Raw genomic sequence first — 23,990 nt, 5'->3', positions numbered from 1 at the left:
TACGTTTGGGACCATATTGATTCAAAGAAAGCTGCATAAAGATCTGATGAAGTGAGTTCTTTTACTGAGCATAGCAGACTATGCAAAATTTTCATAGAGTAATCCATCACACAAAATGGATAGATACTGCAGCATGCTAAAATGTAGGTAACAATTTTAATAGGAAATTAAGGCAACATAAATTACGTAATTTTTTTTTATTTTATTAAAACTGAACTGCAAAAATGTAAATAAATGCTTAGCTTTACAGCACAAGATTCATTTTTAGTTATTCATACATGTAATATTCTCTAGTGGTATACATTTCTTATTGTATTTTTCAGATCATTATTAAGTATCTCATCGTTCTTCAAGAAATTCCAACGATTATATTCCAAAGAAAATCAGCATCATGCTTTGATAGTATTCAGCACATGATAGCTTGTTCTTGCTTTTTCACAGCAAAGGTATTATTTATTTGTAAATATTATATTATTTACATAGTTTAAAATATTTGAACTTTGTAATTAGAGTATATGAATAATAAAAGGTCTGTGTGTGTATAAGATCTGTCTGCCTGCCTGCCTGCCTGCCTGCCTCTTCCTTCCTTCCTTCCTTCCTTCCTTCCTTCCTTCCTTCCTTCCTTCCTTCCTTCCTTCCTTCCTTCCTTCCTTCCTTCCTTCCTTCCTTCCTTCCAGTGTGGCTTACAACTAGGATTTCTGATGTCCTGGCATCTAAGCATAACTGCCATTGTTGAGTTTGTCAATATCAGCCAAAATTAATTACTACTACTGCATATTCTGACATACTTATTTATTTGACTTATATCTACCAATTTTAATAAATTGGTTCACTGTGGTTTACAGCAAAAATGTAAAAGATCCACTATAAGGAACAGTAAATATCTATAGAACCAGGATTCAAACAAATGTAACATTAGAACATCCACAGTAGGTTTAAAATTTTAAAATTAAAAAAAAAAACCTAAACAGTAACAACAATAAAACTGACAGCATAAATATACTAGGGAAGAGCCACATAGAATAAATTTATTTACTTCTTTCCTGAATTTTGTCAGGGAGTTGGTAAGCCTTATATCAATAGGAAAGCTAGTCCATAATTTTGACACTACAATAGAAAAGTATTGAATTCTGAGAATAATTCCCCAACTCTCTTGGTAACAGAGTATCCAGTAGTACAGAAGTATGTTGTTCTGGAAATATTTAGGTGCCAAGCCATGAAATGCTTTTTAGGTAAAAACCATCACTTTATGTTGTATCTGGAAGCTATTCAGGAACCAGTGTGAGGTCTGAAGTATCATTATCTTAAGTTGCTGATGGCAAGGTGTAATAAGGTAGCTTCTTCTGAGATACTTCATTTGAGATTACCTGTACCTACAGGTGAACAGTGACTGGAAAATTAGATATCCTTGTTGCTGCCACCACACTTTTGAGGGAACCAGGAAATGATTGAAGGGGAAATCCACACCCCTCTCTAAGTTTGGTTAAATTATAGCAAGGAAAACCAAATAAAAGTTTTGAGATGTGATACCTCAGCCAAGTTAGAAAGCAATTTTATTAAAGGTAACAAAGAAGATAAGATTCCACACTCATACACAATAAAAAGTGGCAAATCCTAATACAATTCTAGCCTATAATAGAAAAACTCTCATTTGCCAGCCTTGCCCGAAGTAACTCCTCTCATCTAGTACTCCAGTCACTTCCAAAAACCCAGAATTTCGCAGAATCTGATTGTACCCTCTTCTTTCTCTCTATTGGTTCTGAGGGTAAGGCAACTCTTTCTGGTCACATGTGTCTGTTTCATTCTCTTTTGTTTCATTTTGGCCAGCTGCTTCCCATTATACAGAGGCTATTCAGAAGTTAGGTTACCATTTGGACCAATTATAGTTTCTGTGTAGTCTTTAAAGATACCTGTATATAGAATGCAGAAATTCAGTTTTGTGGTGATAAGTCACTACAGTTAGGTTCCCTTGCCCGAAATAAAACTAACTGCCCAGTGAGTTAGTTAGGAAAAGGCTTTCTGGGTATGGCCTTCATCTGCTACTTTATCGGGAGCTATGAGTCCAAGATAATCTCAGAGTCACAAATCAGCGCTTTCAGAGATAATTCTTTTCAATCAAGAAACAACACTGGATACATAATATTGCCCCATCAAGTACAAATAATAACTCTGTCTCCCTAGGGCTTATTTGTTCTGGCCCATCCAGACACTTTCAGGCTCCAGGCACTGGGAAACAACCTTCACATCATCTCTACTCCAATCTAGAGTAGTTATATTACTGAACTGGGTATCATCAACATACAGATAGTTTTCAACAATTGGACCCAGAATCATGGTCATTGAGTGAAGTGTTCATTAAACAAGACGCCACATGACCACTTGGCACAATGACTGCAGTCCCAGTTCTCTCAGTTGTAGTCATTAAGTGGAGTGGTGGAAAGGGAGCCCAAGTCTCCCACCAAAACCTACAGGCCTGGGTTCTCCCTGTTCCATTGGGGAGAACCTGAGAAGTATCTTGGCGTGCTTCAGGAATGGCCTTCAAATTGGCAAAACTGCCAGCAAACAATATCATTTGGAGCCTTTACCCCATAGTCTTACTGTGTTGTGGAAACAGACCATTAAGGAAGAATAAGATCTCATTGCTGAATAAGATCAAAATAGAAGGGAAACATTTTCACAAGGCTTGAGCAGATAGAGGTTAAGCACTCAATGATAAAATAGCACCCACCTGATAATGTTTGGATATGCTGAGAAGGGAAAAACTGTAAGTAGAAACTTTTTTGGTTCTTCTTGCAGCAGTAATTCTCCTGATCACGATCCCCATAAATCCCTGAATACAGCTTCTTTGGATTTAAAGCTTTTTTATATAAGTTGGCACAAGATTTTGATTAAATTTTTTAAATACCTATTTAAAAATATTATATATTACATGGAATTATATTATATATATTTAATAGATATTGCGCTTATGGAAAGAATATGAATTAGCAATAATTATTATCAACTATGGGAAAAGGTTGTTGGATTGCTCACAAGCACCATCCCAAGTGACTATAACTGGAGAAGGAGCAGATGAAATAATAGAAGAAGAGGTAACTGCTCTTGTTTTCATTTCCTGTCTCTTTTTATATGATTTATGATATATGTAGATAGAAACAAAAGATGAATTGATTAAGTCTTCAAGGAGTTAACAAAACTCAAGTGGCTGTCACATTGTCTGTTTCTCCCTCTCTTCTGTTGTATAGTTTGATATTCTGCTCTGTAGTATGAGGTAGAAAACTCAGAATGTGTATAGTTTGATATAGTGGCATCTTTTGGGCTCATAAGCTATACACAGAAACATGGGGTAACATTTAAAGTAACATAATCAAGGATGTTGTAGGTTATATATTTTCCATTTAAATAAATGTAGTATTTACAATAAAACAAGTACAACTAACCTAAGTCTACTAAGAATATGATAATAGAGGATCTTATTAAAAGTAAGCAACTAGGTAGAGGAAGAAAATGATGAGTAAATGGTTGGAAAAGGAGCAAGATAGACAGAGAGACCATTTTTTAAAGAGGAAGGGCAGTACAACAATGGTTCTCTCTCTTACCACCTTTGTTGTATAAAGGGTGAATGTCTGGAGTGAAGAATTTCTTAAGTCCATGAAAGATCTCCAGACAAATGATAAAATATAAACATGTTTTTGAGTGTTCCTTACTACATGGACTCATCCATGCAATTCTCCTAGCAACAGTATAGAAACAGCCAATTTATTGTCTAACTTTCCAATCTAGCCTACAGCCTGGAATTCCATGATGGTTTTCTATTCAAGTATTAACTAGTTCTGAACCTATTTAGCATTGAAAGTTAGATACAGGAAGTCCTTGTTTTAGGATCATAGTTGGGACCAGAATTTCCACGTTTAAGTGACATGATCATAAAATGAGACATCACTTGACTGCATTGTTTAGCAGTGTCAAACCTGGCAATCCCGGTTGCAATTGTAACTCCAGACATGTGGGCTACATGAGGGAAGCAGAGGGAATCTCAGGTATGGAGTTTGGTTCCCACAGGGAGATGGAGGCAGTTTGGGAGGCTTGGCACATGCAACATGCAAGTTAGGAGTCTGTGGCATGAGGGTGTGCATGTATGTTTGTGAGTGTAGGGAGATCAGGAAAAGAATATGCTATAAGCTGGGTGCCTCTTGGTGCACTGCAACTCTGGGACTGCAAAAAGCCGCTGCACCTCGGAAGGCCCTAGCAATGCAGTATAAAGCTGCTATACTCTGGGAAGCTCCAGCAGTTCAGCACAGGGAAACACAAAGAGCCTTTGGGACATACCACAGCTCTGGAACTGCAAAAGTCCTCAAGCTGCAGCACAGTGTAAAGACCTGCCCACCCCAGCAATATGGTGCACAGGGGCTTCTTGGTATGCTGTAGCTCTGCAGAAGCCCATAACCTACAGTTCAAAGCCCAGTCCATTAGAATGGTGCAACTGGGTTTCTTGCCACACTAGGAAATTGCAGCTGCCACAGCCCAGTCATAGTCACCCTTGCCACTCTGCCCTCTGCGGCCCCTTCTGCCTTCTGCTCCAGTGCCCCAGTTGCCCATCATCTTCTTGCTGCTGCTGCTAACAGGGTTCACCCAACCTGGCCCTATGCAAGACAGCTTCTAGTCATTTAAGACTTTCTTTGTCAATCTTGCAAGGATGCCATTGTGTGCAACCTGGGGAAGAAAGCCTCATGTTGCTGCCTGCTGCCTTACAAAGGGTCAGACATTCTTGGTCAGCAGCGGAAGAAAAAAGATGGCAAAGATCAACTAGGATGTCAGAATTTGTGGACTGCAGGGGGCCAAAAGGGCACAGATGGGGGGAAGATAGTCAGATGGAGTGAATTCAGGTGTCCCTGTGGTGTTAATTGCTGAACGCCTGCCAATTGCCCAAATTTTGATCATATCACCACAGGGCTGAAGCAGTGGTCATAGCTTGGAGAACCAGTTCTAACTTTCTTCAATGCTGTTGTGACTTCAAGTGGTCACTGAATGAATGATAGTTAAACAAGGACCACCTGTAAGGTTGGCTATGGTTGCTCCTTACTGAAACCAGAAAAACAAATGGAGACTCTGAAAAATTAGAAATCATAGTTGGTGAGTGGATTGAGAAACTTTATTGTGGATAGTTTCTCCTGCTTGTGGAGGGGAATGAGAAATGAATGAAATTAGTATGCAGACTAAACAGAATTAGGAGGCCTTCATATAGAGTAAACAGAACCCCAACATAGCAATAACCTTATACGTATATAATTGGTGGTAAGAGCTTGTCATATTCATAGATTTATGTCCCAGAATAAATGACATAGTTATGTTTATTGAACCCATTTTACTATAGTTTTGAGTGTTAGTTTATTTATTTTTATCCTGTCTTTATTTTTTTATAAATAAGTTAAGATGACAAACATATCTGTTGTCTTCCCTTCTCCAATTTGATCACAACAACCCTGTGCCGCTTAAATCTTAATGCATCATTGATTTCATTATCATATGGTCTGAAATTCAAATGAAATACAAACTGATATTCTGAAATTAGATTAAAGTGAAATAGAAATATTCATTGTTTTCTTTATTATTGATGTGCTGTTATTGCCTTAATTCTGCAGCTAGCTAAGTGCTACTGTATATAAAATGGTGAATTAATCTATTATTATAGATTCCCCCTAAAAGGCACAGAGCGGTTACATTTGGAAAAGTAAATGAGAATTTAGAGGTTCTGGAAAACATGCTTCTGAAACTGATAAAAGCAGGTATATATTAAATATGTATATCTTGGTCCTAATACCACTGCTACTATTAAGATAATGATATATTTAAAAATGTTAAACCCATTAAGAATATTAAGCATTTCATCACATATCCTAAATATGTTAGCTACACGTTCTTTTTTTAAATAAGGAATTTTAAATTTATCAATCTGTAATATATTCCTGCATGTAACATTTTATTTACAGTCATTTCTGTGGTCTTCAAAGAAACTTACCATATTTTCGGAGTATAAGTATTCCTCCCCCCTAAAAGTGGGTGAAACTTTAGGTGCATCTTACAGATTGACTACAATGTGTTTTTGGCTTTCTGAAACCTCCGCGCGTCTGGTTTTCACCCTTTCCGGCCCCAAGTATCACTCGCAGGGCTCCACATGGCCGGTTTTTGCCAAAAATAAACTTGTTTTTGCAAAAAATGGGGCTCCCAAGCCCTCCGCACATCACATTTTCACCTTCTCCAGCCCCAGAAGCACTCTACACGTGAAAAGGGGCCCGTTTTTGGCAAAAATGGGATGTGCAGAGCAGTGCAGCATGCTTCTGGGGGCCTGGAAGGGCAAAAATGCAACACACTGAGGGCCTGGGAGCCCAAAAATGAGCCAGTTTTGGGCAAAAACGGGCCATGCAGAGCACTGCAGAGTGTTTCTGGGAGGGCGAAAACATGACTCGTGGAGACTGAAAATGATTTCTTGTTTTCCTTCTTATAAATTTAGGTCCGTCTTATAGTCTGACTCATCTTATTGTCCGAAAAATATAGGAACTTGTATTTGAGGACCAAGATTGTTGAAGACAATAACTGACTCTGTAATCTGCTTGGAGAGGGCTGCAAAGCACTGTGAAACAGTATATGTCTAAAAGCTATTGCTATTGCTATTTAGATAACAAAATAATCTAAATGTCCTGAGTCTATTCAAATACTTTCTAAACTTTAGTATAATACTAGACAACCCAAGCCCTGTTAAGTCATCATTCAAAGATATTTCATTACTGCAACAGAAACAAAAGAAAAAAGCAGTGGGATTGGGAGTGACTTCCAACTTCCTGCCGGCTTTCCCATTAAGTTTCCTTGTGCGAAGTATCAGAAAAATTCCCTTTTCTCGTCCCTCCTCCTCCCACTCCCCTGAAATGAATTTAAACTTGGATATGTTAGAATATTTCAGCGTAGAAAAAATAGATTTAAATGGAACAATATTCCAGTCTAATGAAGGATATATAACTTGATTAGAAATTCTGGCTATGGCAGACACCATGATGGTTAATAAATGAAATATGTTTATTAAAATATTTGATCACTAATATTAAAATGGCTTTCTTTTGTAATTTGTTTCTTGTTCCACAACCACTTTTGAGAATGTGTTAATCAAAATTATTACATATCTAATTGATCCTAAATTTCCACTGAAAATATTTGATACATATTTTATACTCCACAAAACTCTGGAGCTTGGCTAAAATTCATACTATATTTTAAAATTTTGAAGAAAAAAAGAACAAATGTATATAACAAATGAGAAGTAAAAATTTAATAAAATGAGAAAAGTTTATTTAAGTGATGTCACTTTTTGATGAAATGTATCTAGTGTATCTGTATATTGCTGTTCATTGTGTTGAATTTACTCAAATCTGCTCTGTCTAGGACAAGAGCTTACAGGAGAAGAAGATCCTTTATTCTTGTATCCTATAGTTTCAAATTGGCAAGCAAAGACTGCTTATAAGGAAGGTAATAATTTTAAAGTGTAATATTAGCATATTATATTTCCCCCCCCCACTATATGTGTACAGATTTGAAAATGTGGTGAGTATAAATTTAAGTAGAAGCTTGTGTGACTTTTAAATACTTTTTTTTTAAAGAAAATTCCTCAATGCAAATATTTTGTTTTTTGTATATAAGTTTTTAATGACAGAAGATAAAGATACTGCATTTTTTTTTAAAAAAGTGAGTGTCTAGAAAAAGTCCTGCTTCTTTTAGAAAGCAGATAGTAATCCCTCTAGTAGCATTGAAATTTACACATCAGTAGGTTGACTTTTTGGTCTAAAAGTTGTTTGGGACATTAAATGTTTTAAGCACAATCTTACATGGTTCTAGGACACGGGTATCAAACTCGCCACCATGTCATGTTGCTGTCATGTGATGTTTCATGACGTTTTTCTCCTTTGCGGAGCTGGGGTAGGCATGATTGTGCATGACGCATCCAGCCTGAAGGCTGCCAGTTTGACACCCCTGTTTTAGGAGTATAAATCAAGTTAGAAACATATGTGCTATACATTTTTAGAAATCAATTTAAAGCCTAATTGCCATATTAGGGATGAAATATAACTTTTGAAGATCTAGAACAGAGTACCGTAATTTTCGGAGTATAAGACGCACCATTTTTCCTCAAAAAAGAGGATGAAAATCTGGGTGCATCTCATGCACCAAATACAGCATTTTTTGCCTCCCGAAACCCCGCCCCTTCACCAGAATGGCTGTGCATATCCTATGGTGGCTTTCAGAGAGCTCTTGGGGGCTGGGGAGGGCAGAAATGAGCAGAAAATGGGCCATTTTTTGCCATCCCCAGCCCCCAGCAGCACTCTATAAGCCTCCATAAAGCTAAGCATGCATTTTTTTAATAAAAAATGGGCCATTTTTTGCTCATTTTTGCCCCCCACCCCACCCCTCCAGGAGCACTCTGCTTAGCACTCCCCCCAAGGCTATTTATGCCTTTTAAAAAAAACAGGCCCATTTTTGCGAAAAATGGGCCGTTTTGGGGAGGTCTGCAGAGTGCAAAAACTTTTTTTTTTCCTTTTGGAAAGCTCTTTAACTGATTGATGAGAATTACATTGATCAAGTGCTGTGCCAGCAGAAACAAAGTCGTAGGTGCTGCAGATTGTCAGCAATTTCCTTCTCCAGCTCATGAATAAATACACCTGGAAACATCTACCTACCTACTCTCTCTCCCTACCTATCTACTGTATTTCTCTCTCTCTCTCTCTCTCTCCCTCTCCCTCCCTCCCTCCCTCCCTCTACCTGCCAAGTACCAACCTACCTTCTCTCTCTCTCTCCCTACCTATCTACTGTATTTCTCTCTCTCTCCCCCTCTTCCCGGGTACCTACCTACTCTCTCTCTCCCTACCTACCTACTGTATTTCTTTCTCTCTCCCCTCTATCTACCTATGCACCTATCTACTCTCCCTCACTCCCTATCTACTGTATTTCTCTCTCTCTATTTCTCTTTCTCTATCCCTCTACCTACCAACCTACTTCTCTCTCTCTCCTGTATTTCTCTCTCTCCCCCTCTACCTACCTATCTATACCCTCTCTCCCTCCCTCCCTACTATATTTCTCTCTCTCTCTCTCTCTCTCTCTCTCTCTCTCTCTCTCTCTCTCTCCCTCCCTCCCTACCTACCTACCTACCTACTCTCTCTCCCTGCCTACCTACTGTATTTCTCTGTCTTTCCCTCCCTTTCTATCCCTCTATCTACCTACCTACTTAAAAAAAAATCCTCTTCAAAACCTTGGTGCGTCTTATACTCTGAAAAATATAGTAGTATTTTGCAGTAATTGCCAGTGAATTTGATGATAACTTTTTGTGATTTGCTTTCAAAACAACTTTCCTGTGATTAGTCTAGGAAGGAGTTAGATGCATTGTGTTTCCATACGTTATTAAATCTTACCGTATTTTTCGGAGTATAAGACCCACTGGAGTGTAAGATGCACCAAAGTTTTGAAGAAGCAAATTTAAAAAAAAGTAGGCAGGTAGATAAAGGAGAGAGAGAGAGAGAGAGAGAGAAATACAGTAGGTAGGTAGGGAGAGAGTGTGTGTGTGGGTAGGTAGGTAGGTAGGTAGAGGGATAGAGAGAGAGAAATAGAAAGAGAGATACAGTAGATGGAGAGAGAGTAGGTAGGTAGGTAGGTAGATAGAGGGAGAGAGAGAGAGGGAGAAATACAGTGGGTATGGAGAGAGAGGGAGTAGGTAGGTAGGTAGATAGAGGGAGAGGGAGAGGAAGAGAGAGAGAAATACAGTAGGTAGGGAGGGAGAGAGAGTAGGTAGGTAGAGGGATAGAGAGAGAAATAGAAAGAGAGAGAGAAATACAGTAGATAGGTAGGGCGAGAGAGAGTAGGTAGGTAGGTAGATAAAGGGATAGTGAGAGAGAGGGAGAATTACAGTAGATAGGTAGGGAGAGAGAGTAGATAGGTAGAGAGGGATAGAGAGAGGGAGGGAGAAATACAGTAGGTAGGTAGGGAGAGAGAGGGGGTAGGTAGGTAGATAGAGGGAGAGAGAGAGAGAGAAATACAGTAGATAGGTAGGGAGAGAGAGAGGGTAGGTAGGTAGATGTTTCCAGGTATACTTATCCATGTGCTGGAGAAGAAAATCACTGGCAGTCTGCAGCACCTAACTTTGTTCTTGCTGGCACACTATTTGATCCACGTAATTCTCATCAATCAATTGAAGAGCTTTCCAAAAGGGAAAAAAAAAAAGTTTTTGCACTTTGCAAGCTTCCCCAAAATGGCCTGTTTCTCACGAAAACAGGCCTGTTTTTTTAAAAAATAAAAGGCATAAATAGCCTTGTGGCGGCTTGCAGAGTGCTCCTGGGGGTGGGGGGCCAAAAATTAGCAAAAAACGGTCTGTTTTTCATGAAAATGGGCCTGTTTTTTTGTAAAACAAAATTGTATGCATAGCCTTATGGAGGCTTATAGAGTGCTGCTGGTGGCTGGGGGTGGCAAAAAATGGCCCATTTTTTGCTCATTTCTGCCCTCCCCAGCCCCCAGGAGGTCTCTGAAAGCCTCCATAAGGGTATGCATGGCCATTTTGGTGAAGGGGCGGGGCTTCGGGAGGCAAAAAATGCTATATTCGATGTATAAGACGCACCCAGATTTTCAGCCTCTTTTCTGAGGAAAAAAGGTACGTCTTATACTCCAAAAAATATGGTAATCACTGCTACATGTGGTCTTTAGATTCTCTGTTATTTGGGCTTTGATTTCTACATAACAGTGCAAACTTACATTTTTAAAATTATGGCAATACCCTTCCTTAACTAAGAAAAAATTGCCACATTTCACAATGCAGGGATATGTCAAACACAAATAGTTTTTAACATTAAAATATATCAAATAATTTAAATGTTTTAAATTTTAACTACAAAGAATTTTCTCTATAACAAGCATTATTTTATTATTATTTTTTAACATCAAGCTTTAATTTTTCTTTTGGATGCAGATTAAAATTTAAGATTTTAGAAATCCATTTTCAGATGTTAATTTTACTTATTTAGGAAAATTTATATTGCTGTCTTCTCGCACATAGGTGATTCAAGGCAGCTTCCATTTAAAGTGATACAAATTAGTTTGATTAATGGAATATTCTATCAAGAATAGTAATTTAAAATACTACGGAATAACTACACTTATTTTATATTTACACAGTACTGAAATTTAAGAAGAACTCTCGTTTCCTTGAATATTTTGTCATGCTTATAGTGAAAGCACTAAATGAAGAAAAATGGATGCGAATAATGGAGTGGTCTGATGATGTTCAAGAGTATCTTAAAAAGTAGGTGCAAAATGTTTTCAACTGACAAGATTCTGTCAGTTTTATGGCCTTGCAATTGCAGAAACTATAGCTGCAAAGATAGTTGATCTGTTGTATGTTCACTGAGAGCTTTTGCACCATGACAAATTCCTTCAATTGCACCATAATATCTTTTCATATTAATATGGCTTCTTAGACATACTTCCAGAATTTGTAATCGGCATTAGTTATTATAGCAGTAATTGCTAGACAAATATCTCAGTGGCTTCTTACTGTATATGTTTGTTTCTTAGTTGTCTCTTAACTCCCACTACCTTTTCTATGATGAAATCAGATTAGCATTTTAGTTAAAAATGTTTTGAAGCACAGCACATTCAGCCTTTATTTAAAGAAGACTGTGTATTGTTTTACAAAAAGATGTGACAAAAATTATTGGTGAAGTAATGCTCTAAATATTGAAAAAAATGTTCAAAGCTGCTGCTACTTTTTGAAAAAACCTAATGTAGTAATGTTAGACTTTTTTGTTTCCTAGGCGGAATAGATTCCTTCTTGGTATTAAACAAGTTCCAAAAAAGAGGAAGAAGATTCGTTCATCTGCAGATACAAAGAAGACCACAACACAAGATTTTTCAAAGGTTAATTTATTTTTTTTAAGAAAGGTTTTGGGATCTCTTAGTTATTTGAATAAAAAATTCAGTAAGGAATAATTACAACTTTTGTCATAGTTGAGTATAAAATTAAATTCTGAAGTCAGAAATTATAACTGTTAACAATTCACTCTACCAGTGAAAATAAAATATATAAAATAATCTCATGTAGAATATGTTCTCTATTAATTTCTACTTTTTAACTCATGTAATAGATATGAAGAGATATGTACTGAAGTTATTAATATATATGGTATTCGTGCTGACATAATGCACTTTGGATGTTGGAAAGATGCAAATTAGGCCATATGCATGAATGCATTTTGTGATTGTACACAATATAAATTATGGAAATTCAGTTCCAAATTAAACGGAACAGTAAGATTATAGTTTTGATGATTGAGAAGATACCTCAAGGATTTATATCAAATAATAAGGATAAGTTAAGCAGGAGTACAGACTAATAATCAAGCATGAAAGTAGTCAAAGGGTTTTTTCCCCTACATGTACATCAAACATATAGTAACAGATTGAAGTATTCTCTTCTTATTTTCTTCTACCTTTCCCAGCATTATATACTTCAGAGAACTTTCATATAAAATGGATCCAAATTACAATTTGAGCCTAGCATGATTCTTATCTATGTAGATATCAATACAACATATGCAAACTTCTTTTTGGTATTCTTTGGGTTTCTCAATTATCCAGTGTGCATCAGCACTTTTCTAAAACCAGGAAACCAGATTCTAAAATCTTCCTCCCATGCAAGGTTCTAATTTCTGTTGTATGATGATCAGCATTATTTTGCTATAAGTTTCATTTGCTAGTGTGTGAAATCAATAATATTTTGCACACTTTGTTAAAATGGCTTTTGAATTTTAGCTTTCTTTTTGTAAAATAAATGATGACATGGTGTAATATGTCATGTGTTGTTGTTCATTTGAGTGCCTACTTTTAAGAACTACTAAGTACCAGATGATTTTTACTATGTCCTGATACCTAAACCATAGAATTCAAAGAAAGTATAGTTTCTTTTTCACATGACTGTGTATGTAAGATCCTAAGATATTCTACCTGCAGGCCATTAAAGAAAGAAACTTGCCCAGAAGTGACTGAAAAATGAAAATTCTTCCTTCACATGAATATATAGAAAAAAACACACCTATAATAGACTAGAAAATTGTTAATATTTTCCTACTAGTTAGTGTTTGTAAGGGAAACCAAGCTTCTGATAAAATAGATTCACAACTTTTCTCAAAGAAATAGGAATCTCTATTCTCTGCTTATTTGTAAGCAATTAACAAACAAAACTCAAATAAAGGCCAGAATGGCTGGAGACCAAGATTGCTAATGATTTGATTACTGAGTTGCTCATTAGCTGGCAATGCTGCAAACACCCTGATGAAGCTGGAAGTATTTGAGACTAGATCATATTAGTTTGTCTAAATGAGACAAAAGACATAAGGCAGGCAAGGAAATGACAAGGCACAGGAGAAAAGCTGAATTGTCATAGAGCAGTGATAGTGAATCTATGGCACGCATGCCACAGGTGGCACGTGGAGCCATTTGTCAGGGCACATGAGGAGATGCCCTATTCACCTTTTTTAAAAGCCATTTTTCGCCCTCTCCAGGCTCCAGAGGCTTTATAGGAGCCTGGGGAGGGCGAAAAGAGCCTCCCCCCTCGAGGCTTTCTGGAGGCTCCATAAGCTTCCTGAAGCCTCTGGAGCGCAAAAAACCGGCCCTATGGGCAAACTGAAAGTTCAGGAACGGACTTCTGGTTTGCTCGGAGGGTTGTTTTGACTGCTCTGAAGGCTTCAGGGAAACCTCCTGAAGGTCCCTGAAGCCTCCGGAGGGCTTCTGGGGGAGGGGAGGCTGTTTTCACCCTCCCCAGGCTCCTATAAAGCCTCTGGAGCCTAGGGAGGGTGAAAAAAGCATGCAAAAATGGGGGGAGCACCTGTAGTGCGTGCATGCACACTGGGGTGGTGTCGCACATTGCATTATGGGTGCGGCATGCTCTCACACGACCCCCCCTGCGGCACGCGAGCCAAAAAAGTTTCGCCATTGCTGTCATAGAGTAACAGAATGAAGTATAGTCAGCTGAGAGCTACAGTATGTGGAAGCAAAGGAGAAATAATTTAAGGTCTGGAGTTTACTTCTAAATATTTCGTCATTGTTGAATGTCATTGCTGAATGTCTCAGAGAAATGCAGATTGAGGTATGTTTAGCCAAAAAAGCTTCTAAAAAGATTTTGTGAAAGTGCTTTAGAAAGAAAGAGGAAAAGCTGTACAGCAGGTAAAAGAGACAGTTGCAGAAATAAAAGCAGATTCTATGTGTTCTGAACTCAGTCTGAAAAAAATGAAAAGAAATTACAATCTCGATAGATAAGTAAGTAAATAGGCTTAAAGGAAAATATTTGGAGCATAGATCAGGTTAAAAATAAGGAAGGATTAAGACTGTAACCTAGTAAAATTTAAACTGCTATGCATGTGCCTCTAAATCAATATATAGCATGACCAGTAACAAGGTGGATATTGTTGTAACTGTTGGAAGATATTAAATGACCAGGTTAGAAATAGATTCTCCAGAATTTAAATTCTGCAGGAGAGAAACTAAATCTTATTACTATGTTCGCATATTATGTATAGATTTATAAAACGTGTATGTTTTCAAATGTATTACAATTCATTATGATTGTTCATTATTCTCAGAACAAAATTTGATTTATTTTATAAAGCTATTATTAGGATTTATTTGAGATAAAATGAATGCATATTTGTTGTTTAGCTCTTACTGGGCTGTGGGTAACTGAAATTAGTGTTTTGAGCATTTATAATTATTATGATATAATGATTTTTTTATATAGGTTACAGAATTATCAACACCAAAGAAGAGAGGTTCCAAGAAGAAAGGTCTGCCTAAACAATCGATTAAAACACCTGGTGGAAAAAGGTTGCTAATGTTTTTTCCCCTATAAATTACAATGGTATTTATGCCTGGGAATTTATGATATATTACTATTTATGACATATTAGCACTAAATAAAAAAAGAATGCTAGTTAATTTTTGCTTTCATTAATATTCACTAAAGTTCAGTAAACTTCCAGGCTGAATTTTAAGTGACTTGAAATAAATTTGATTTCTTTTAAATGTTGAAATTATTTGAATTATTTGAGCAATCCAAAACAAAATGGAGTTTCTCAAACAGCCAATTGGAAGCAAATTTGATGTAATGTGTAAATTGGTGGACCCAAGTTGTAGTCCTCCCAGAGGTACAGAAACTTGTAAGTTAGGGATGGTGGTGTCTTTAGGACATTACTGTCCATCAACCATAGACTGTGAAACCCAAATGCATCTGATCTTAGGTGAGTTCCATTTTTCCCACCAAAAACAACCCTGTAAATTTTCCTCATTGCCTTCAACTTTGTGATTCCAGACTCTAACCGTAAGCTTCTTGCTCGCATATTCTGTTGATTTCAGATTGAACTTTATTTCCTCTTATTCTTCATCAGTGGTGGAGTTTATGCTTGGATAGCAATTATATTAAAAGGATGTCCAAGAAATCTAATTGATATTATTGGACCCTGGTTGAATTATATGCAAGTACTATCTGTGCTACTGGTAATCCTTGACTTACAATTGTAATGTCCATTACGGTCATAAGACATGATGGTCGTAGAGTCGGTCATTACATGACTGATCTAATTTTATGACCTTTTTTGCAGCCCTCATTAAGTGAACGCAATGATCTTTAAAATGAACCAATTGATCGCCATTTACCAAAAAATGGAAGTAAATGCCATTTTTGGCAAAAATGTCATAAAGTATCCCATGTGACTGTGGGACATTACAAACAGCTGTAAATTTGGTCTGGTTTCCAGGTGCCCAAAATACAGTTCACATGATTGTGAACTTCAGAACCACTTCATAAATACCCCTGCAGAGTTATGTTGTAACTTTGAACAGTCACTAAGTGACCCATTGCAATTTGAGGACTACCTATATATATATTTCCTGACTGTGAAAGCAATACTCTTCCTTCTTTGTTTTCCATGTTCTGTATTGTTAACATATGATTTTTCTGTTGAAATCCCAGTGCATTATGATTCTCTAATGTTAGTAAGTTCATTTCATCTTTCACTGTTGAGCCTGTCCGTATTCATGTTTTACATTCCACATTCCCACTGTAGTTCTGTCTTGGCAGCTTGGATTTTCTTTTCCTTCATGGCAACAGCTGAAACTAAGTGTCTCAAAGGATTTAACTTAGTTGCTTTATAAACATCACTAGTTGCCCTAAAGATTCTCAGCTCTTTCTCAGTAGCAGATTAAGTGCCACCAAGCCTGAAGAGGCCATCACTTAGCACTATATTATTAATCAGTTTATCTTGTCTATCCATGTGGGTTTTGCTTACTACTCCATTTTCCCACCAACTTTGAAATGATGTTTTTGCTGTTGTCACTAAAGTCATCATCAACATTCAGCATTTTCCTTATCACTGTTATCTGATATAGGTACCTGTTGGTTTTAGTTGGACACATGAGATAACCTTCATGGCTTAGGTTCCCCTTTTGGGAGTATATATTTTGGCATATATTCCTGGAATTCCTAGCTATCAGGAACTCCACCCTGCAGCCCCATTGCCGTAAGGCAGCATATCAGGACTTGAGAGAGTATATGTGTATGTTAAATTTTGTGGGTGTGCCTATACCTTTGAATCAATATTGACTCCTGGTGATTGCCTGGACAAGTCCCTACAATTTTCTTGATGAGGTTTCAGCAGTGGTTTGCCATTGCTTGCTTCCCAGGACTCTGTGAGAGTGATTGGCTCAAGGTGACCCAGCTGGATTCATGCCTAAAACAGAAATAGAAGTCATAGACTATTGGTTTCTAGCCTGGTACCTTAACCACTATACCAAAGTGGCTATTTACATATAGAAAATAATAGAAAATTATTTAGTATTGGAAATAATAGGAAAGAGTGGAGTAATGTTAATCTGTTAGATATCTGTTAGTTATGGAGACTTTGCTAATTCTATATGAAAAGCAAAAGGTAAGCTAAGTCAGCTTAACAGAAACTACTGCTTTAACTACTGCCCTTGTGCCTTGAACAAATTGTTAACTAGAAACTTCATAATCTGCATGATGAGGACTTTATAAAGATGTGTCTCCCTAGATCTGGTCTGGGGAACAAGCTGGTCCCTCTTCTAAAAGTTGTTCATTTCTTCTCTATATGCATTCTTTAGATTAAATTAATGAAATTTAATTTATTAATGTGATGAAACTTGTTTCTTTGTAGATGTAGAAATCTACAAAGAAGTAAGTTTCAAAGAAATATATCCATGTCCATATCCATATCCATATCTATATCATCAGGAATGTAATTGTTTCTATAGTCTTAAAATATGTTTTCTCCTGTGATGGCTTATCATTCAAGGTGTTGTCCCTATAATTTTATTTAGGAAACAAATAGAAGAAAAAAGGAAAATTGCTTTTGAAATCCTGATAATTAAGCTAAATATATGTTCTGATATCTACATAAGACGAAGAAGATATCGTCGGCTATATAATGAAGAAATGCCATGGCGAGCTCAGCTTAATATTTACCTGGCAATTGTTCACTTTAATTTGTTAAAAAAACGGACACAGGAGCTCCTTACTATTGAAAATTTTATACAAAGTCCAGACAGGTAAAAAGTGAAAAGAATAACTAACTGATTTAACTGTGTCAGCCTCTTATTTCAAAAAATGTGTTTTACGTATATTTTAAATTCTCGTGTTGCTAGCTTATTTAAAATTTCTAGGACCGATATCAAACCAGGATACCAAAGACATCAAAGGAAATGCCAAGACCAAAACAAACATAATTTTTATTTAAATTGTTCTCATTAATTATTTCCAATGCTAAGAATTTTTCCTCATTGGCTCAGTCAATCCAAATGACTGGCATGATCTTCTGAATCTGATTCACAAAGGAATTGCTTTCATTGGGTAACCTTTATAACTTACAGCCTCTCTCACTTCTTCCATCCCCAGTTTGCAAATTTTTAGTATTTCTACATAAATATGGCGTAAAGTGATATGTTATCCACATAAGACTTAAAACTAGATAAATGAAATTAGTCAAAAACATTATACTTTTTCATTTATTTCATTGAAGAAAATAATCCAAAACAATATATTTGTGTGTGACCTTCCAGGCATATCAGTTCATTTGAAGGCTAAATTAGAGTCACTTGTTTCAATCAATGGATTTAATCAACTGTGAGCATGGGAGATCCTGCCTTATTTAAACAACAGATTTCTAAGTATTCACTTTCTTCATAACACAGGAATTTTGTCCCAAGCAAAAGAGATTTCTAAGGACCTTTGAAAAACAGTTTTTGATGCTCACTAGGAACTAGAAAAGGTAATTTCTAAGAAACTAAAGGCAATACACAGAGAACTTTGAATCCATAGAGAAGAGCCATTTGGAAATACTTGAGCTATGGAAGCAAATTCCCATCCACTCTGGATATCACATCCTGTATTGTTCTTTGCTGAAGCCATATTTTAGATTTACATTTGAAGGAGGTGTGTGGCATTCCTGACCATTAAGGCTAAAATTTTCAGAACAAAAACCTTGAAGCAATAAGAGAAAGACCTTGTGAAACAACTCTTCAGCCTTTGCATAAAATAACAGGTTTTATTATTAGCACGGCTATAGTCAATTCATGATTTTGATGTTGTGAAACTAGATTGTATTCATGAAAGGTTCAATAGAATCTGATATTTCAATGAGAGCAACAATAAATTAACCTAAAACTGGAATTCTTAGAGAATTTCTCCATAGGTTCTATCCAGCTTTCAGCCAATGCCCTAGTGCTTCCAGTGCTTGTCTGATGGCTTGAGTATTGGCAGATTATATTATTTGTGTAATGATGGCACCATGAAAATGAATCAGTTATTGAAAATTAGTAATTTGCATTATTTGTGTAATAACATCATGCAAATGATATAAATGTCCTTGACATGATTTGCTTTTCAATTTAAAAGAAATTTGTGACTAATGTCAGTCTCTCTTGATTAGTCCATGAAAATGAGAGTCAATTATAACTTAATTAAAATGATGCAAATTATTTATGCAACCTTTTCTGTACTGACCTTTGATTAAAATGAATTATTACCAGTACTATAACTGCTATTATATCCTTTGTAACAAACAAAGGCAGATTTTTCTATATATAGTAAATTGATAGAATGTCAATTCAAATTTGAAATTTGTCTTGCTTTAAATACTAGAAAATATTCATTTATTAAATATTAGAAAACTTTCATTTAAATTATTTAATAAGATCTGGTTGCATTCACCTGGCTGTTAAAAGATGCAGTTCAGAATATTAACTTCTGATACGAATAAAGAAAAAGAAAGAATGTTAACCAATATAGTCCAGGCTCATCCTATTGTTGCCACACTATAAACAGGATTGTTAACATGTCTTTAGATTGGGGTGTCAAACTCATCCCATGACGACAATGTGACGCTGCGAGTTTGACACCTGTGCTTTAGATGAAGTATTTAGAAGTATTCTGCATCAAGGGTGAATAGTAATAGTAGTAGTAGTAGTAGTAGTAGTAGTAGTAGTAGTAGTAATAATAATAATAATAATAATAATAATAATAATAATAATTTCCAAGTGGATCCACTTTTACCACTACTGTTCAACATTGCATTAATTCCACAGACAATAATCCTACGAAACAAAAAACTGGGATACCAAATCGGAAGCCAACTTGGCAAGATAAACCATCTACTATACATGGATGACTTAAAGATGTATGCGAAAAGCCCCACTGAACTTAAATCAATACTCAACACAGTTCAACTGTTCAGCAGTGACATCAAAATGAACTTTGGGCTTGAAAAAAGTGCTATATTATCCATGTGGCAAGGAAAAATGGAAAAAACAGAAGGAATAGAACTGGGAAATGGAAATATAGTGAAAGCATTAGCAAAGGATGATGGTTACAAGTACCTAGGCATATTGGAAGCAGATAACATCTTGAATGGAAAAGTCAAAGAGTCAACGCAAAAGGAATACATCAGGAGGGTCTGCAAAATAAATCAAAGCTGAATGCTGGAAACATAATTAAATAATTAAATACATGAGCAGTTCCAGTGATACGCTACTCAGCTGGACTCATCAACTGGACTCTGACTGAACTGGAAAATTTGGACCGGAAAACACGCAAACGTTTGAATATGTACCATGCTTTACATCCACAAAGTGACAACGACAGGTTGTACTTGCCAAGAAAAATGGCAGGGTAGGGGGCTATTGCAAATCCATCAAACTGTAGAAGAAGAAAAATTAAGTTTATAGGATTACGTGAACCATAGTACAGAAAAATTGCTGCAGGTGGTGAAAATGGAGAACAGAAGCAAAGGCAGAATAGAAGGAAAAACAGCTGGATGACAGATTAAATAGATGGAAAACCAAAGCTTTGCATGGACAGCACTTGAAAAACATTGAAGAAAAATGTGATGACAACTTGACATGAGCATGGCTTAAAATGGGAACTATCAAGAAAGAAACGGAAGGTTTAATACTGGCTGCTCAAGAACAAGCACTATAAACTAATGTCATGAAAGTGAAGATACAAAAATCCATTGACAACCCAAACTGCCGACTTTGAAATAACAAAGTTGAAACTGTTTCATGTTTAATATGTGAATGAAGCAAAATTGCACAAACTGATTACAAAGCTAGACATGACCGAGTTGCTAAATTAATCCACTGGTCATTTTGTTGAAAATATGATTTACCTGTATCCAGAAAGTCATGGGAACATAGAGTGGAAAAAGTGATCGAAAATGATAAGGTGGGACGTTCGAATACAAACAGATCGTCATTTGGAGCACAACATGCCATATATCATAGTTGTAGAGGGCCGAAGTGTACAGTTTATTGATATCGCTGTTCCTGGAGATGCCAGAGTCGAAGAACAAGAACTAGAAAAAATAATGAAATATCGCAACTTGGCCATTGAAACTACACGACTATGGATGAAGCATGTAACAGTGGTACCCATTGTCATCGGGGCACTTGGCACCATGTACAAGAATTTTACAAGATACATCAATAAATTGCAGCTTCCTGCAATAACACCAACGGAACTACAAAAAAACTGCTACTCAGAACATCATATATTTTAAGAAGGTACTTGGTTGATACCTAGGATGCTGGCAGCAAACTGTATCAATCATTAGCATCAGTCACTGGTATTTGTGATGCATTTTTGAATGTTCAGTTGGTTGAGTTTCATGTTTAATGAATACAATATAAATAATAATAATAATGTTGCAATATTGCTACATTTCAATTATTAAGCATGTACTTGTGTTTGTGTATGTTTTTGTTTTGCAGTTATAATGATCTGAACCCTGAAATATTCTCATTAAGCAATTCAGGCACAATCATGATAGTGCCAGAGGAAGAAATCATAGATTTTAAACATCTGTCTTTTAAAAGAACATTTTCAGGAAAAGTCAGTCGAAAACCTGGTAATACTATAGATAATAAAATGTGAATTTTCAACTATTGTGTTTTATGCAGTTATTTACTAAAATACATTAAGATATCTACAGTAATCCTTTTAGATCCTTGGTTCCAGCATTTTAAGACAAGGACCAATAAAATTGATATTGTTGGATGATGACTTTTAGAATGATTTTAAAATATATATTTTTTGAGTGGCTATGTTTGGAGGCTAAGTTTGAGTCAATCGAACACATAATCCATTAACGCTGAATGCAATCACTGAATTCTAATTTTGGAAGTGTCTGAAAATGTGCTCTAAATCTGATTTTTCAGTATGCATAGATAATTATACCATTTCACTATGTTGCTATAGCTGACTTTCTGATTCCTTAAAGAACATTTCTAGTGTGCGTGTTTTTTGTTTCATAGCCAATGTCTTAATTCAATCTATTATTATGTAAAGTCTGACCATACATTTATACATTTTATCTTCTGTAGTTTTACTTGTATTTTGTATATTTGTTCCTGGGTTCTTTGTTCTAGATGTGCATTACATTTTGAATCATCATTCTATTTTCTTCCTCTTTTCTCTCACTTTCTTTTCTATTTTGCTACCTTTTCTGCTTCTGGGATTTTAATGGCTTTTGGTTGTTGATTCTTTCCAATTATCTGCCTTGGACTCACTATAGAAACTTTGCTGTTTCTGTCTCTCCAGTAGTTATTTTATTCTAGATGGCCATTTGATCTGAATCTGCATTACCACAAACAAGGCTCTTGTTAGGCAGGTAATAGATAACAGTATTGCATCTTAAAAACCATAGTTATTATAGTCAAATCTTTAAAATGAGAATTGATTTCGTGACTATTTAATATCTCAGAAAGATTTCCATAACTCCTTAAATAGTAGCTGTGCTGTTTTTAGAATTAGTCTTTTTTAAGTTTTATATATTTAAAAGATCTCATATGTCCCTATGGGATAGGTAAAGATGTTTTTTTCCCCTTCTCACTCATTTATTCTATTTCAATATTCTTTTTTCCTAGATTGAACATTTATTTTTCATTCTGCCATTTCTTCTGCCTGGTCCAACGTATTTTCAAACTCAGTATCTGTAAATATTTGTATGTATTGTTAATATGACTAGTCTTACAGTAAATTTCACATTGTTGACTTCTCTTTCAAAAGCATTATAACTATGTTCATTGAACATATTTGAAACTTAAATTTGTTGTTGCCTAGAACATCTTCCATTATAAGTCTAATTAAGAAAACAGGGTACTTTTTAAGAGTCTATCTGTGTTGGTTTCCTAATCTGGGGAGTCTGTGATTTACAGCATTCTATTATGTGGGTTTGGTATTGTTTAGCTGAATTAGGTAGATGTCAAATATTATTTTCTCTTTGGAAGCTGAGAGAGTCACATGGCTTAGCATAAATCAGGCCTCGTTGATCGTCAACTTCAAAAAGTGCTTGATGATTTCCTCAGAGCTTCTATACATTCCAGGGCAAACATCTTATTATTCATTCTAGAGAATATAACTTACATGGATCTATTGTGATTTTGTTTATTACTTTAGGTGTAATTTGGGTGTAGACAATTACACTGTTAATACAGCAAGTCTTGAAGTTACATTTCAAAAAATTCATTGATTTAAAGGTACTTCTCTGGAACAAATACAGTTCATATTGAGGCATATTGATCTTGGCAACTGATTACCTAAAAAGAGTACTGCAATTCTTATTTAAGTGTACTTTCCTCAGTTTTTATTTTTGAGTACTGCATATTTTTCCTTCTTGAGACATTTCAGAAATTCCCTGAATTAATGGAAATGGAAAAAGATTTTATTATTTTTTCCCTATATATCTTTAAACAGAATAGCCATTCCATATCATTTGACAGCAACAATATAATGTACCACCACTAATTCTTCTTGCACCATCAATCTTCTTTATTACTAGCAGCAGATAAGTAATCAAACACAGTAGCTCCTGACTAGTTATCAGAGAAACACTGAAAAATATTTCTTCAGATTTTTTTCTAGTTTGATCTTTTGTTAGGTTGAGAGCAGTTATACATTTCTGGAGAAATACTTTCCCTGAATATTCTGCTGCCAACAGCTCATCTGCAATGAATATAACCTTCCTTGCTCTTCTTTGCTCAGACACCCCTGATTTTACTTCCCCTGCCTTCGACAATGGGCTTTCATTGCCTGCTTCTAGCCCTACATTACAAAGCATTTCTTCAGGCACTGTTTCCAGCTCAAGCATACTTGACCACAATAATTGTCTCTCCCCTGAAATTGATGTCATGAGTGAATCCACTGAACTGACCCAACTCTCAACTTCAGGCCAAGATTCAGGTGGGTTGCCACATGCATGTCGGGTACTTGACAATTTTTGGATTGATCATATCCTCACAAATTAGAGATCTACTTTCAGAAAAGTACAACTGATTATTAACTCACAGCTAAACTTTCACTACATATTGCCAAGTGCTCTATCTGTGGATCTTGAAAAAATTAT

At 36.0% G+C, this 23,990-nt stretch overlaps 1 protein-coding gene across 4 annotated transcripts in view; it reads left to right on the top strand.

Moving 5' to 3' along the window:
- CFAP54 (cilia and flagella associated protein 54) overlaps positions 1-23,990 on the top strand; it is a 142,338-nt gene that overhangs the window by 35,986 nt on the left and 82,362 nt on the right. For all 4 annotated transcript variants that reach the window (XR_015697737.1, XM_087723328.1, XM_087723327.1 and 1 more), the window contains exons 27-36: positions 324-446; positions 2,958-3,092; positions 5,693-5,786; positions 7,435-7,518; positions 11,203-11,329; positions 11,841-11,943; positions 14,819-14,904; positions 17,413-17,640; positions 21,358-21,494; positions 23,630-23,827. Coding sequence is in view for 3 of the 4 variants with exons in the window: in XM_087723328.1 (XP_087579454.1) it covers positions 324-446; positions 2,958-3,092; positions 5,693-5,786; positions 7,435-7,518; positions 11,203-11,329; positions 11,841-11,943; positions 14,819-14,904; positions 17,413-17,640; positions 21,358-21,494; positions 23,630-23,827 (1,315 nt within the window). In the remaining variant the exon portion in view is untranslated. The remainder of the gene's footprint in view (positions 1-323; positions 447-2,957; positions 3,093-5,692; positions 5,787-7,434; positions 7,519-11,202; positions 11,330-11,840; positions 11,944-14,818; positions 14,905-17,412; positions 17,641-21,357; positions 21,495-23,629; positions 23,828-23,990) is intronic.

This window comes from Thamnophis sirtalis, unplaced genomic scaffold (assembly GCF_051295495.1).
Source record: "Thamnophis sirtalis isolate CommonGarterSnake01/CBP01778 unplaced genomic scaffold, rThaSir2_p1.2 scaffold_9, whole genome shotgun sequence".
In the NCBI taxonomy this organism is placed as follows: domain Eukaryota; kingdom Metazoa; phylum Chordata; class Lepidosauria; order Squamata; family Natricidae; genus Thamnophis; species Thamnophis sirtalis.
The sequence above is the reverse complement of the archived record's forward strand: the minus strand, read 5'-3'. Positions and strand labels throughout refer to the sequence as shown.